Source organism: Strix aluco, chromosome 9 (assembly GCF_031877795.1).
Source record: "Strix aluco isolate bStrAlu1 chromosome 9, bStrAlu1.hap1, whole genome shotgun sequence".
Lineage (NCBI taxonomy): Eukaryota > Metazoa > Chordata > Aves > Strigiformes > Strigidae > Strix > Strix aluco.
The window spans coordinates 2,120,195-2,133,680 of record NC_133939.1 but is presented as its reverse complement, the minus strand read 5'-3'; the positions used below and the strand labels follow the sequence as shown (position 1 = coordinate 2,133,680).

Here is a 13,486-nt window from a genome sequence, read left to right as displayed (position 1 = left end):
GGCAGCATCTGGCAGCAACTCCAGTGGCTCCCACCTCTCCCGGCTGGCTGGCCAGCTGTGTTGCCAGCTGTGCCACCAGCCAGCACCGCTCCTTGGCCAGCTCTTCTTTTTCCCATGTGACTGCAGCAGGGACGCTGCCTGCACTGCCTGCGCCTGGCAGCAGCAGGGTAGCTGCTCCTCCAGGGCGTGCTCCTGGCCTCTTGCCTGCAGAGGAGAGGAGGAGGAAGGGGAAGGGGAAAGGGAAGGGGAAGGGGAAGGGGAATCGGAAGGGGAAGAAAGAAGGGGAAAGATGAATAGTAGAGGAAGAAGGGGAAAGGGGGATGGGAAAGGAGAAAGAGGAAGGGAGAAGAAGGAAGGTGAAGGGGGAAAGAGGAAGGAGGAAGAGAAAATGAGAAAATGGGAAAGGAGAAAAGGGAAAGGGAAGGGGGAAGGAGAGGGGAGAGGGGGAAGGAGAAAGGGAAAAGGGGAAGGAGAAAGAAGAGGAAGGGGAAGAAGGAAGGAGAAAGAGAAGGGGGAAAGAGAAAGGGGAAAGAGGAAGGAAGAAGGTGAAGGAGATAAGAGTAAGGAGGGAGGAGAAGAGGGAAGGGGAAAAGAGGAAGGAGGATGGGGAAAGGGGAAGACCCCAGCCTGTGGGAAGGGGCAGAGGGCAACATTTTGCAGCACCCACCTCTCAGCGGTGGCACCCAGAGATCGGCAAAGTGCAGGTGCCAAAGGCAGTGAGGCACTGGGGGGATCACATCGCACTTGCTCCTCCTAGTGCCAGAACTCTGGCAGCGATGAGAGCAGGATGCCAGGGTCACGCTGTGGGGTCAGTCAGCACCCTACCGAGGAGGGCATAGCTCCCCCACCAGAACCAAGCTGCGTGGGAGGACTGCCTCATCTTCCTACCCCGACCAGCCTCACCTTCCTATAGTACTGCTCCTGCTCACAGTTCAGTTCCCTGTGGCCTCCTCCAGCACCCCTGTCAGGTGCTGGACTGTCCTGGGTGCTGTCACAGCAGGGACTCTAGTTGTGACAAAGCAATGCTTCTAGGGCACTCAACAGCCCTGCCAGCAGTGAGCCGTGCTCCACCACCCCTGGAAAATCGGTGGCCTGCATCTCTCTGCCCTCTTTTCCCCACATCAGGTCCTAGAGAGGTTGTCTCTTCTGCCTGTCTTGGGCTCAGTGTCCTCTGGGATGAGCCCAGACCCCTCTGATGAGGAGGGTGAAGCCCCCAGGAGTCCTGCTGCTCTCAGTTCCTCTCCAGGACACCAGCCAGCTTGTCCTCCCCGAGTGATGGAGGAGGGCAAGACCAAGCTGCACATTCAGCCCTGGTCAGGACGGTGGTCAGCATGGGGGACTGAGTGCCCCCTGCTCAGGCGGGGTGAAACCAGGAGTGGGGGGCTCGGGTAAAGAGGTGCAGAGCTTCGTCCCTGCTGTCAGGGGTTTAAAATCCAGCTGGGCCTCTCCAGCCCTGGGCATCCCAAGCCTCCAGGCGGTGAGGAGCCTGGTGCGGGCTCCTGCTCACCTCCATGGCTCGTACTGCAGGTGCACGAGGATGCTTTGTGGGTTGAAGCTCTGGCCCTGCTCCCTCTTGGAAGGCAGCCAGGGCTCCCTGGAGCTCAGCTGGTGGAAGGACAGACGGCCATGAGGGACAGAGCCCTGTGAGGAGAGTGGGTCCTTAGCCACGTGGGACTGAAGGAGGCACGAGGACGAACTGGAAACAACACCAGGGAGATCCATAAACTTCACCTGGGGTATATAAAAGGGCCATAAAAAGCCTGAGCCACAGGAAGTGGGAGGACCGGCCGTGAGCCCCATGTCTCTCTCTCCCCTCCCCAGACAAGGTTCCAGGGGCCCCACGCTCAGCTGTGACCCTCTTCCCACACGGGTTCCTTCTGCCACAGAGTTCCCGCAGGGGGTTCCCCCTCCCTCTCCTGCTCTGACCAAGGAATGGAAGCCTGGGATTGCTGAACCATGCTGTCCTGTGGAGAGCCCTGCCTTCCATCCACGGGCTATATTTATTAAGAGCTCTGGCTCAGGGCCAGTGAAGCCAGGGAACCTGCCCCGGGGAGGGCATGCCATGCATCCCCCTCTCCAGGGTCTGTGGGAGATGCTGGAGGACTGAGGGCAGGTATGAGGGTCCAGCCAGAAAGGCTGTGCGAAACGACAGCCAGTCTCTGCCCTGTCCTAGCTCCGGGCAGCGCGGGGGTAAGCCTGTCCCAGGCAGCTCTCTGGAGGTGGAAGGTGACCGAGGCCTCCCTCAGATCTGAGCCGGGACGCAAAGCACAGCCCTTGTCGCGGCAGCATCTGCTCCTCCTGGCGGCAGCCAGGCTGAGCACCGCCACCTCCGGCGCCACTGCCCTTCGCTGCCCGGCGGTTTTGGGGCCGAAAGCGCCGGTTTGCCGGTCCCCCCGTGGCGATGCTCCCCCGCGGCCCAGCGCCCTCACCGGGCAACCGCGCCGCCGGGCCGCGCCGTCGCCATGGCAACCGCAGCGGCCGCGCTGGGGAGGGGGCGGTGTTGCGGGGGGGAACGGCGGGGCGGGGCCTATCTGGGGGCGGGGCCTACCTGGGGTGGGCGGGGCCATGGAGCAGGGCCAGGAGCGGGGGCTCTGCTCGGCCGAGGGGCGCCGGGAGCGGACTGCGATGGGCGGGCCTGGGCCTGGGTCTGGGCCTGGGCCTGAGCCCGGGCCTGGGCCTGAGCCTGGGCCTGAGCTTGGGTCTGAGCCTGAGCCTGGGCCTGAGCCTGATTCTGAGCCTGAGCCTGAGCCTGGGTCTGGGCTTGAGCCCGGGCTTGGGCCTCAGCCCGGGCCTGGGCCTGAGCCTGGGCCTGGGTCAGATCGAGCCATGGGCTGGACCCGCAGGGCTGCGCCGGGCGCCTGCAGGGCGTGGGGTCCCGGGTGTGGGGTCCCGCAGCCCTCCCACAGCCACCGCAGCACAGCCTGGCTCCAGTGTGAGCCCGCTCCCAGCGCCCGCCCTCACGACACCAGTTCAGCGCAGACCTGCCCTGCAGCCCCAGGCGGCTGGGCCTGCTGAGCCGAGCTGGGCCAGGGCGGGAGGGCGCTGGGTTGCCTTCACCTGGCACTGGCTGTGAGGGGGTGCTGCCGGCACGTAGCCCGGGTGCTGGGAGAGGTGTGGGACACCACGGCGTCGTCCTGGCATGACCCGCCGCCGGCTGAGCATCCCTTGTCACCCTGCTGGACTGCCAGGGGGGCCACCGTGTGACCCCCGCCCTGGGTCTGCCCTGGGGGGACATGGTGCTCCGGGCAGCTCTCCCTGGCGCTCACCCAGCAGTGGTGCTTGTCAACACCCGGCTGTGGCTTCCCTCCACCCACCCCGCACTGGCTCCCAGCCCTGCCCTCCCTGCCCACATATTTTTCTTCCTGCTTGAAGCAGGCTCAGGACAGTGGCAGAGCTGCCATGGCAGCCAGAGCTTCCCACTGGCAGAGCTACCTTGGGGCGATCGTGTCCCGTGAGAGGCAGCGGCTGGAGTATTTCCAGCAGGCCGAGGACATCCTGCTGACCCTGCTGGAGGGTGTCCATGCCAGGGAGCCCCGCTTCCTTGTGGACTACGCCAGGAACTTGGAAGCCTTCGAGTTTGCTCTCTGCGCCTCCGAGGATGCTGTCACCATGGAGGTCCCCCTGCGGATTGACGGCAATGCCCTGCGGGTGCTGGCATGCCGGCCCGGGGACACCGCAGACGGCCGCCGTCCGGGGCTGGGCACCTGCTATCTGGAAGTGCCCTCTCCAGAGACTGCCCTGGAGGACTGGACGAGCACCGTGGGTGTCATGGAGCGGGGAGGTGGTGCGAGGTGCCTGGTTCCAGGTAAAGTCCTCCAGCACCTGAAGGAGCTTCTCGTTTCGGCCATTGTGTGCTGTCAACGCCGCTTCCTGCTTCAGCCAGGTGCGTACGCCCGCGCGGCGCTTCCCCGGCCAGGAGCTGCCTCCAGCACAGCTGGGGAGCCCAGCTTGGTGGTGGTCCCTGCGCACACGGGCTGGGGCATCAGTCTCCAGGAGCATGACCCGCCCGAAGCCTGCGTGACCGAGCCAGTGCCCTGCCGTGCGCTTGGGACAGGCTTTGCCCTCAGCTAAGGAAGGGGAGATGCAAACCCCTCCCTGCCATCCCACAGGGCCAAGTAATCCTTGGGCAACTTCACCCTGGGCTGATGGCACCCTCCTTGACGGGTAGCAGCTCCACGCACGGTTCACCCACCCCTGCCGTTAGTCCCCAGGGAGGGTTTGCTCAGGGACTTGGCATGCTTGGCTCACCCTAACCACGTTCCTCCCATCTCGCCTGGCCTCCGAGTGCCCCCTGCTTCCCAGTGGAGGCTGTTTGGGAGGGCAAACTCCAAGCACGTCAGGGCTGGACCAGGACCTTGGGGCACACACACAGGCCCCAGGTGGGAGCAGCGTCCCTGGGAAGGACATGGGGAAGGGACCCTGGGAGTGCCCGTAGGGATCCCAACATCTTCTTTATGCATTTCTGTCTCCAAAGATCTTGAAGTAAATTTCAGCCCTGATGGAAAGGTGATGTGAGAGGACCAGCAGGTCTGAAAGTCTCTTAACACAGCCCCAGCAAGCCCACCATTCCCTCCTTCCTCCACAGACAAGCCAGAGCCCTTTGTCTTCCTCTACCCCCACAACCTGAGACCTTTCCTGATCCATTTTTTTTGGACCATGTTGTTTTTCTTGGCACTGTTCAGCCACTCAGCAGCATGGTCCTGTTCAGCCACTCAGGGCTTCCTGCTGTGCCCACACCCGCTGGCCTGGCCCTGAGCCTCACTGGAGCGATGTTCCTTCCCAAAAAACACCCCAGTGGGGTTTGGAGAATGGCTTTCACCAGGGAAGCACAGCCAAAAGGCAGCATTGGAAAGGGATGAGTCGAGCAGGGTGGGACGTGCCCATGGGCACATTGCGGCGTGTACCCAGTTCAGCCTGTGGGACCGGCTGTGGTAACCTCCTAACCACAGCCAAACCCTCTGCATCTAGGTGACCTCAGTGCTGAAAATCTGCAGGAAGATGCCATGGAGCTCTCCCTGCTGATCCGTGGCGGTTGGAAGACCATCCGCTTTGACATCATCCCTGTGGTGAGGAGGCAACAGGAGCCGCTCTGGCTCAAGGGGCGGCAGAGCAACGGGGTATTCCCTGAAGGCAGCCTCTGGAAGGCCACGGAAGAGGCCCACTTCGTCCCTGCCTCTCCCCATTGCTGGAGGTGAGTGGCTTGGCCACGTGCATAACGGGGTGACCCTGTTCCGGGGATCCCCCCTGGCTGGCAGCACTGCTGGGTGTAGGCAGAAAGGGGATGGGAAAGTGGAGGGGCGTGTCAACAGGGGGGTGAAGTCACCCCCTCGTGATGCCCAAACTCTCTGCTCTGTGTTGGGGGAAAAACCTCAGCCAAATTTCAGGCAGCTCAAGGAAAGAGGCGGGGTTGCAACTGAAGGAGTTGCCCCCAGACTGTTTGCAGGACCTGAACCCAGGCCAGGCGGAGGGTGGCAGCTCTCAGATCCCTTCTCAGGCTTTGGGAGGGAGCCTGGGCATCTGGCAGCAGTAGGGCGATGAGGTGCCTCCCAGGGCGGGCTGTGGGAGGGAGCGGGGCCAGGGTGACACACATCCTGCCTTCCAGCACGGCTACCTGGCCCCAAGGAGGGGCCAAGCCCCTGGCTGGACCAGCCTAGGCTTATTTAGGGCACAGTGTGGTTCAGCTGGAGGCTCAGCCCCTCCCTTGGGTCCAGTCCAGCCTCTCCTCTGGGGCAGCTTGCAGCCCTCCCTGTTGCATGTAGGGGAACACAATCCCGCTTCTCCTCCCCTCTTGTCCCTCCTGGGAAGGCAGGAGCTGCTCAGCAGCATCCCCATAACACTGCAAATATCCTGGGTTCCTCTTCTCCAGAGGTGGGTGCAGAGGGAGGGATCCAGGATGCTGCATGCCTAGGGCCATGTGGATGGCCGGAGGAGTCTCCATCCTCCCTCTCCCCAGACACCACTTTCTCTCGTCAGATCCTCTACTCACCTCCCAGTCCTGAAGCTGCTCCGGGCAGTGGACACGCTGAAGGGACCCCGTCTGGACAGCCTTCGCCTGCTCGATCAGCTACGCAGCCAGGACTGGCAAGAGGAGGGTGGGAAAGGCAGTCTCACCTTCAACCACCTGAAGGTAGGGAGGTTCTGCTGGCGGGACTGCAGCTCTCTGGGCAGGCAGAGCCAAGGCTGCTCCCCTGCACAGTGCCCTACCCAAATCGCTGCTCGAAGAAGGTCTCAAGCAACAAACCCAAGCTGTACCGAGTGCCCCCTGCTTCCCAGTGGAGGCTGTTTGGGAGGGCAAACTCCAAGCACGTCAGGGCTGGACCAGGACCTTGGGGCACACACACAGGCCCCAGGTGGGAGCAGCGTCCCTGGGAAGGACATGGGGAAGAGCCCGTGGCTGTGTCTGGAAAGGATGTACGCCACTGGCCATGGTTAGAGGGGTTTGATCCTTCTTCCTGGCAAATGGCAGGCACTTACTGGATTGAATGAGCAACCTCCAGCCTGAAACACCCTGAGCATTAAGAGCTGGGGCTCTGTGCCAACGTGCCAGGCATCCCCTGGCACAGGCTGCTTGCGTCTGCAGGGCCCGTGCTGGGGATTGCATTGCTGTGCCTGCCACACCGCCAGCCGTCCTGTGCCCCGGCATGCTGGGAGGTGCCCACACAGGGCTGAGCGTGGCATTTCCTCTGACAAAACCCTCCTCTCCCCACCCAACCTGGTTTTGATGCTCTGGACCCAGACCAGCTAGTGACGCTGGTTGGGAACGGGGCCGTGCTGGGGACAGCGGCTGGTGGCACAGTCCAGGTGTGCCCTGCCTTGTGGCAGCTCTCCGGGCTGGCGGTGGAGAAGGAGGCAAAGTTGTCTTCTGCTGAGAGAGCAGCTCCAGCTCCAAGTAACCCAGACCCTGTGGGTTTAGCTTTATGTTGCATTCTCTGATGTTTTGGATTTTTTTTTTTAAAATGCATGCATCTGTCCTTCAAAAAAGAGTCTTTTTGCTCCAGCCCACCATATGCGTTGCCCGTTACGCTGTGTTGCCAAAAGGTGTCGGTGCCGGGCCGTTTGCCAGCGCAGTGCTGAAGAAGCTGGTGTGGCAGCTGCTGAGGGTTCACCTGCCCTGCCAGCGGCTGATCCAAACCACAGTCAGGGTTTTTTCTATTGCTTAGTGCTTGCAGAAAGCTTGAGTGTGTTTTTTCAGAGCTGCTGCAGAGCTGGGGAGCTGCCTTGGCGCTGAGACAGGGGGTCTTTGGGGAGTGAAGCAAAGGTTCAAACCGAAGGGGTGGGGGCACGGGCTGCACCCGAAGCAGCAGCTCCAAGTCTCTGCACCACCATAGGCTGCCGCGGATGTGATGTCTGCGTTGGTCAGGGTGTGAAGGCACGGCCTTTGTGGGGAGTGCCCGATCCTGCGCCCTTCTCTCCCTCCCTGCAGATGGTGCTGCTGTGGAGCACGGAGCTCTTCCCCTCCCCAGAGGACTGGCAGGACCTGGAGGGCTCTGTCTACAGGCTCTTGGTGATCCTCCTCCGCTGCCTGGCCACCCAGCGCCTGCCCCACTTCCTGCACCCGGAGGAGAACCTCTTCCAAGGAGAGGCCCCAGACCTCGCCTCCCTCTACCATAAGGTGGAGAGCTTCGCTCGGGACCCCCGGCGCTTCCTCTGCTTCCGTTTTGGCCCCCCCGCGCGCACTGACAGCTGGCAGGCAGATCCCAGCACCCGAGCCCTCCTGCATGTCCCCACCAAGGACAGGTCCTACTGGGACACACCCTACTTTGACATCCTGCTCAGCCAGGTAACGCCAGACCCTCCGCTGGTCTCGTGAGGCAGAGCACGGCAGCACCAGAAACCGCCTGGCCTGGGCAGCTTGGGATGTGCTGGAATTTGCCCCTCCAGCCCCTGGCAGCCACAGGCACACGCTGCCCAACCCCGCCGTGGAGAGTGGGGAGCCCTCTCCCCTCACTCCCCACCTGCCTCCACTTAGTTCCAGGTGTACCAGATCCAGGACGGTGCACGCCACTCAGCAATGTCCCAGCTCCTCTCCAAGATCCGGCAAGAAATCTCCCTGCAGAGCTGAGCGGGACCCTGCTGCCGCCCCATCTGGGTGTCTGGAAACTGGGAGGTGTGCAAGGCGAGCTACGGGGCCGGGGAGCAGTACGCTGCCATGTCGCTTTATTGAGGAAAGATGGTACCGAGGAGCGAGCGCATGTCTGCTGCAGCTGGGTGGGGATGCATGGCCTTGAGCTCCCTAGTAGAGCCGGGCACCGGGGCAGGAATTTCGTCCCAGGGTACTTAATCTGGGGGGGATGGACGGCATCCTGTGCTGCTGGGCTCTGGCGCAGGGATGCCGAGGGTGATGGTAGTGGAAGGGATCTGTGGCCAGGTCCTGCAGCCAGCTTTCCTGTCGGTTTGCAGTGGGGCTGCCATACCCTGGGGCCGGGGGGAAGGGAGCAGCTGGGAGGCCAGGCCATCAGGGTGAGGAGTGACGCTGCGTGAGGACCGGGAGAAAGGGTTTTGAGCCATGTCTTGCGTCTGCTGAGCTGTAGCCCTCACCTCCATGTCCCCTGCTCTTCCACTTCTCTTTCCCATTGTGTCGCTGGGTGTTGCAGTGTTCCCTGCCAGCATCCCGAGGCGGCGGTGGAGCCCCTCTGCCAGCCAGCTGCCTGCCAGCCGGGCAGGGGGGGCAGCACTGTGCCGCCTCGTCCGGACCCCCCCTTTCGCCGAGGTGCTCACAGCCTGCTGCGGCGGAGGTGACTGAGGGCGTCTCGCAGGGCACGCAGCACGCGCTCCACATTGCCGCTGGTGGAGTTGCAGCCCATGAGGCCGATTCGCAGGACCTGGGAGGAGGAGAAGGGCGAGTGTCTCCCCGCAGCCCCCACCTTTGCGGCCGTGCCCCAGCACCGGGGTGGCCGGCGGCAGAGCGCAGGCTCCCGTGCGGAGCAGGGGGCACACGAGGAGCAGCCGCGTGCGCAGCCGGGTTTGCGTGTGTGTGCGCAGCTCCCTGCTCGCTCCTATTTAACAACGCGTTTCCTCTAAAGCCGTGTCACCCCACTAATGATGTGTGCAGTTATTCAATTACACGCAGCAATTGTGTGTGGTTAGGAGCCACTATGCATCGCTGTGGGCGATGGGATGCATCCAGCCGTGTGTTTGCCGTTTGCAGCCGGGGAGCAGCAGCTGATGCTGGGGTGTGCTATCGATGGATGCCACCGCAGCGGGCGTGGGTGCCTGGCCACAGGCAGCGGGAGAGGAGGACGCTGCCCACCTTGCCCGCTGAGGGGCCCAGGCCCCCGGCGATCTCAATGGCGTGGTTGTCCATCAGAAAGGCTGTGATCTCCTTCCAGTTGTAGCCCTCAGGCACCCTGACAGTGGTAATGGTGGGAAGTCTCACCTTCTGAGGAAGAGAGAAACGCAGTTAAGTCTGCAGCTCCTGGCCCTGGCCGCTGGTGGGCCTGGTGGTCTGCCAGGAGAGAACATCACTGGGGCAGGTGGGAGCTCTTTCTCCAACATCAAAAGCTGCCCAGGCACGTCTCCAGCTGTGCAGAGCCGTGTCCTCACCACGCACCCACACCATGGCAGCGGGCTCGCCCTGCACCCACCTCCTCCTTCACAAAGAGCTCAAGCCCCAGGTCGCGCAGCCCCTGGCACAGCAGGGTGCAGTTGGCCCGGTGGCGTTCCCAGGAGCTCTCCAGACCCTGTGGGCAGAGAGGAAGGAGAAGGTCCCTGATGCTGACGGGGACCTCCTGGCACCCACCTCTCCCCCAAGCCCAGCCAGCACTGCCGGTGCCCCGCTGCCTGCCCGGTGCCGCTCACCAGCTCTGACAGCACTGCCAAGCCCTCCCGCAGGCTGAAGAAGCTGTTGATCGGTGCCGTGTGGTGGTACCTGCAAAACCCAAGGGGCACCCAGGCGGGTTTGGCCCGGCCTGCGGCAGAGCAGTACTCCAGCTCATGGTGGGGGGGAGCGGGGGCACAGCGTCCTCCCTCCTCTTCACCCAGCGCCGAGGGGATGCGAACCCCCAAGGGCTGCTTTGTGACCAGCAGACAGGGTGATGGGCAGACAGGACCCGAGCCCTGCAGGCCAGGCAGCCCCCGAGGCGGGGGGGACGACTGCGGCCATCGGTCCAAGGACAGCCTACCCTCACCTTCGTGGCTCCCCGTCGCAGCCCCAGTAGTTTGCCAGCCAGCCCATGTCCAGGTAGAAGGATGGGGGCTTTGTCTTCCTCCTCAGCATCTTCTCTCTGGTGAAGCAGAGTGCTGGGTAGGAGCTGGACCTTGACCCCACCAGCTCTGGGGTAGGGTCAGTCCTGTGGGAGGGTCCCCCCAAAGCGAGCACAGAGGTTGGCTCTAGCACCCATCGCTGCCCAGGGTTGGGCTGGGCTCTGACCCCACAGATCTGCTGCTGGGTGTGCTCTCCAGAGCGGGGCCCGAGTGGGTGGCTGGCAAAGTGGGGGGGATGACAGCCTCCCCCCAGCCCCATTGCCTTTCCCCGCAGTGGGACAGGGCTGCCCTTACCTGGCTCGCTCGCTGAACGAGATGGGGGCACTGCCAGGGGGGGCGTTGAGGACTTTCTGAGACCCTGAGTATAGGACGTCGATCTCTGCCCAAGAGGGAAGGTAGCTCCTTAGGGACCAGGGGCTCCAGCAGAGACACGCTGAGACCCCCCAGCCCGGCTGTGAGTGGCAGGTGAGAAGCACAGGGTGGCACATGCTGCAGGTCCTGCTTGTGCTTGGCCAGCTCTGGGGGACACCCTGAGGCTGCTGACAGTCCCCCGAGGGGAACAGACTCTCTGGCTGCACCTGGACCAGTTTCTAGCGCTGCTAGCCCAAAACATGGGCGGTGGGGCTGATCCCACTGCCCTCCCTCCCTGGCCCAGGCATGAGCCCCCTTGTCCCCCGGGTGTCCATGATGGCACTGTGGCTCTTACCCTGCTGGTCCATGAAAATGGGGGCTCCCCCAAGCGATGCCACTGCATCCACGAGCAGCAAGCAGCCGTGCCTGTGGGAGGACAGAGCTCAGCCTGGTGTCCCTGCCACCTCCTCCTGCCACCTCTTCTTGCCACCCCTCTTCCTCCAGTCCCAGCATCCCAGTCCCCCCAAGGCCGCATGTCTCACTGGCACCAGCTGCTTCCAGCACAACAGAGCCAGAGGGCCGGGGGCATGTAAATCCCCATGCCCCAATCCCTGACAGCGACCTCGGGGTGCCACCAGCCCTCGTGGGTGCCCACTGTGCACCGACCTGTGGCACAGCTCGCCCAGCCCCTCCAGCGGCTGCAGCACCCCCGTGGAGGACTCGCCGTGGGTGATGAAGAGCACCGAGGGCTTGTGCCGTGCCAGGCCCTGCATGAAACAGAGGGGAAGGTGACTGTCCCCAGGGCCTGCTTGCTCCTGCCACCCTGCACCATGACCGGCACTCACCTCCTCGATGTCCCAAGGAGCGAAGTACTCGCCTGGGGGCTTCAGCAGCTCATGAACATCGGCTCCTGGGAGGGATTTGGGCAGAGGGAGAGTGAAATTTGGGCATCCTCCCGCTGGGCAGCCACCTGCTCCGCGGGGTAATCGGTCATGCATGAACCAGGAGCGCGGCCATCCGCCAGGGTCTGGCCTCCCCTGGGTTTGTCTGGTGAAAAAGCCTTAAACCACCATAAGTGAGGGACATCACCCTGCAAAAAACCCAGAGCGCTCTCTGGCTGCAGAAGTCATGTCACTGGCCACTGCCACCAGGATGGGGACAGCAAGCCAGGGGTCACATTCTGGCATCCCGCCCACAAGCCCCATCTCCTGAGCCCCACCAGTGCCATCTGCCTGTCCCCAGCATACCCAACCTCCTGGCGATGTCGACGGCACGTTGTCCCCAGATGCCGTTGACGGCCACCAGCACAGTGTCACCGTGCTCCAGGAGGTTGAGGAGGGCAGCCTCCATGGCACAGTGGCCGGTGCCGCTGATGGCCAGGGTCAGCTGGTTCTGTGTCTGGAAGGCGTACTGGATGCCCACCTTGATCTCGTCCATCACCTGCAGCGGCAGAGGACCGGCTGGCACCGCTGTTGTCCCCCTCGCCCCAGCAGAGCTGTTCCAGCCCCTCGTGGGGGTTGAGGGAGAGGAGGGGAGCAGAGCGGAGGAGTCTGGGCTGGGGCAGCTCACCTGCAGCACCTCGGGGTGCATGTGGCCCAGGAGCTGCCGACCACCTGCAGCCAGGATGCGGGGGGGCACGTTGCTGGGCCCTGGCCCGAGCAGCAGTCTCTCTGGCACAGCCAGGGGCCGGAGCAGCCCCTGGGGTGGGGGCACTCGGAGCAGGCTGGTGGTCATGGCACGCCTTGCCGTCCCCAGGAGCCGAGCCCGGAGGAGAGGAGCAGCAGAGGCTGCCCGTGCAGCACCCAGCACCGCAGCACAGCGCATCGTGTGCCAGCAGTGTCCGGTGTCTCCGTGGACCCTGACCCTGGGGCTCGGTGCTCCCCCCACCAGCCTGGACTCTGCCCTTGGCCACCTCCTTCTCTGGTTAATGTGCCACCAGCGCCATCCCTGCTGTCTCAGCCCCATCATTTTGGGGGGTCCCCCCTTGCCGGTGCTGGAGGGGTTGCTCCTCAAGCACAGCAGCCTCTGTGACTGGCAAGCACCCACGCAGGCCCCATCCCCATGGACGCTGTGGTTGATGGTTGCCAACACCATCCCAGCAGGTGGGATCCCTGCTCCTGGGCACGCAGGACCTGTGCCATGGGATGGTTGTGCTGGCACTAGCCTGGCGCAGCCTCCACGGTCATGAGTCCTCCCGCAGCACAAAGCTCTGTGGCCAAGGACCTGCCTCGCAGGAGGATGCCAGGCCAAGGGACGGGCACCTGGAGCAGGCTGGCCGTCAGGGTGGGCTGCGCAAGGGCAGAGCTGTGGGGTGGGACGTGGCCGCAGTCCCTGCCGCAGCGAGCTGTGCTGTGCGGGCTCAGCCTGCCTCGTGGGCCTCACAGCCTGTCGCGATGCCACAGGCCACGCGTACCTGTTCGATAGGCTGTGCCTGTCACCCGCCGTGTGTGCCCACGGTCCCTTTACCGTGCTGATCCCCCGGTATGTTCTCTGCCATCCATACTCTGAAGTGCAAACAAGCTGCTGGCTGCCAGCTCCTGGCGGGTCCAGGGACAGGTCCCTGGCTAGAGGAGCCACTCAGTGGGCAAAACTTTGGGCTGGGGATGACGGTTATGGGGTGCAAAGTGCCCCCCTGGCAGAGGTGTCACTGGCAGCTGGTGCGGAAGGTGTTTGGGGCAGGTGCGTGGGGCTGCCACGGTGCCCAGTGAGAGGCAGCTGGGTGCTCATCTCCGAGAGGAGCCGGGAGCCGGCGTGGCTGATGGAAACCACAGTTAGCCTGGGCTCTGCTGCCTGGTCATCACCTACCGAAGCGAGGACCAGAAGTCCTGATGTCCTCAGAGGTCCCGATCCAGCCCCTCATCTTGTGCCCCAGCCATGTGCTCCTCCGCCTGAGGGCACTCCCTGCCGCTGGGGTTGCTGCCGGACGCTCCGC

General features: G+C 63.7%; 2 protein-coding genes across 3 annotated transcripts; one reads left to right on the top strand and one right to left on the bottom strand.

Annotated features, from left to right (window-relative positions):
• The first annotated feature begins 3,233 nt into the window (after positions 1 to 3,233).
• MAB21L4 (mab-21 like 4) lies at positions 3,234 to 8,062 on the top strand. Its single transcript, XM_074834489.1, is given in 6 exon segments — positions 3,234 to 3,323; positions 3,325 to 3,883; positions 4,969 to 5,191; positions 5,974 to 6,127; positions 7,424 to 7,780; positions 7,970 to 8,062. Coding segments are annotated over 6 exon segments (1,476 nt in total).
• Positions 8,063 to 8,140: 78 nt separating this feature from the next.
• Positions 8,141 to 12,378, bottom strand: AGXT (alanine--glyoxylate aminotransferase). 2 transcript variants are annotated; one of them, XM_074834507.1, is made up of 11 exons: positions 12,124 to 12,378; positions 11,802 to 11,994; positions 11,400 to 11,464; positions 11,221 to 11,321; positions 10,910 to 10,980; positions 10,498 to 10,582; positions 10,128 to 10,223; positions 9,799 to 9,868; positions 9,585 to 9,680; positions 9,251 to 9,379; positions 8,141 to 8,822 (listed from the first exon to the last, which is right to left on the bottom strand). In XM_074834507.1, exons 1-11 carry the CDS (start codon positions 12,376 to 12,378, stop codon positions 8,715 to 8,717), a joined length of 1,269 nt encoding a protein of 422 aa, XP_074690608.1. In that variant the 3' UTR covers positions 8,141 to 8,714. The 2 variants fall into 2 exon arrangements, with proteins under 2 accessions (XP_074690608.1, XP_074690609.1); XM_074834508.1 differs by having other exon boundaries at positions 9,251 to 9,376.
• Between the last annotated feature and the right edge of the window lie 1,108 nt (positions 12,379 to 13,486).

What these genes read in the sequence shown, in the direction of transcription:
- AGXT (XM_074834507.1), bottom strand. Translation starts at nt 12,378, where the DNA reads ATGCGCTGTGCTGCGGTGCTGGGTGCTGCACGGGCAGCCTCTGCTGCT. An exon ending in TGCGACGGGGAGCCACGAAG is followed by an intron (nt 9,869 to 10,127) that starts GTGAGGGTAGGC and finishes TGGGTTTTGCAG; the next exon opens with GTACCACCACACGGCACCGA. An exon ending in TGGGCCCCTCAGCGGGCAAG is followed by an intron (nt 8,823 to 9,250) that starts GTGGGCAGCGTC and finishes TCCTCCTCCCAG; the next exon opens with GTCCTGCGAATCGGCCTCAT.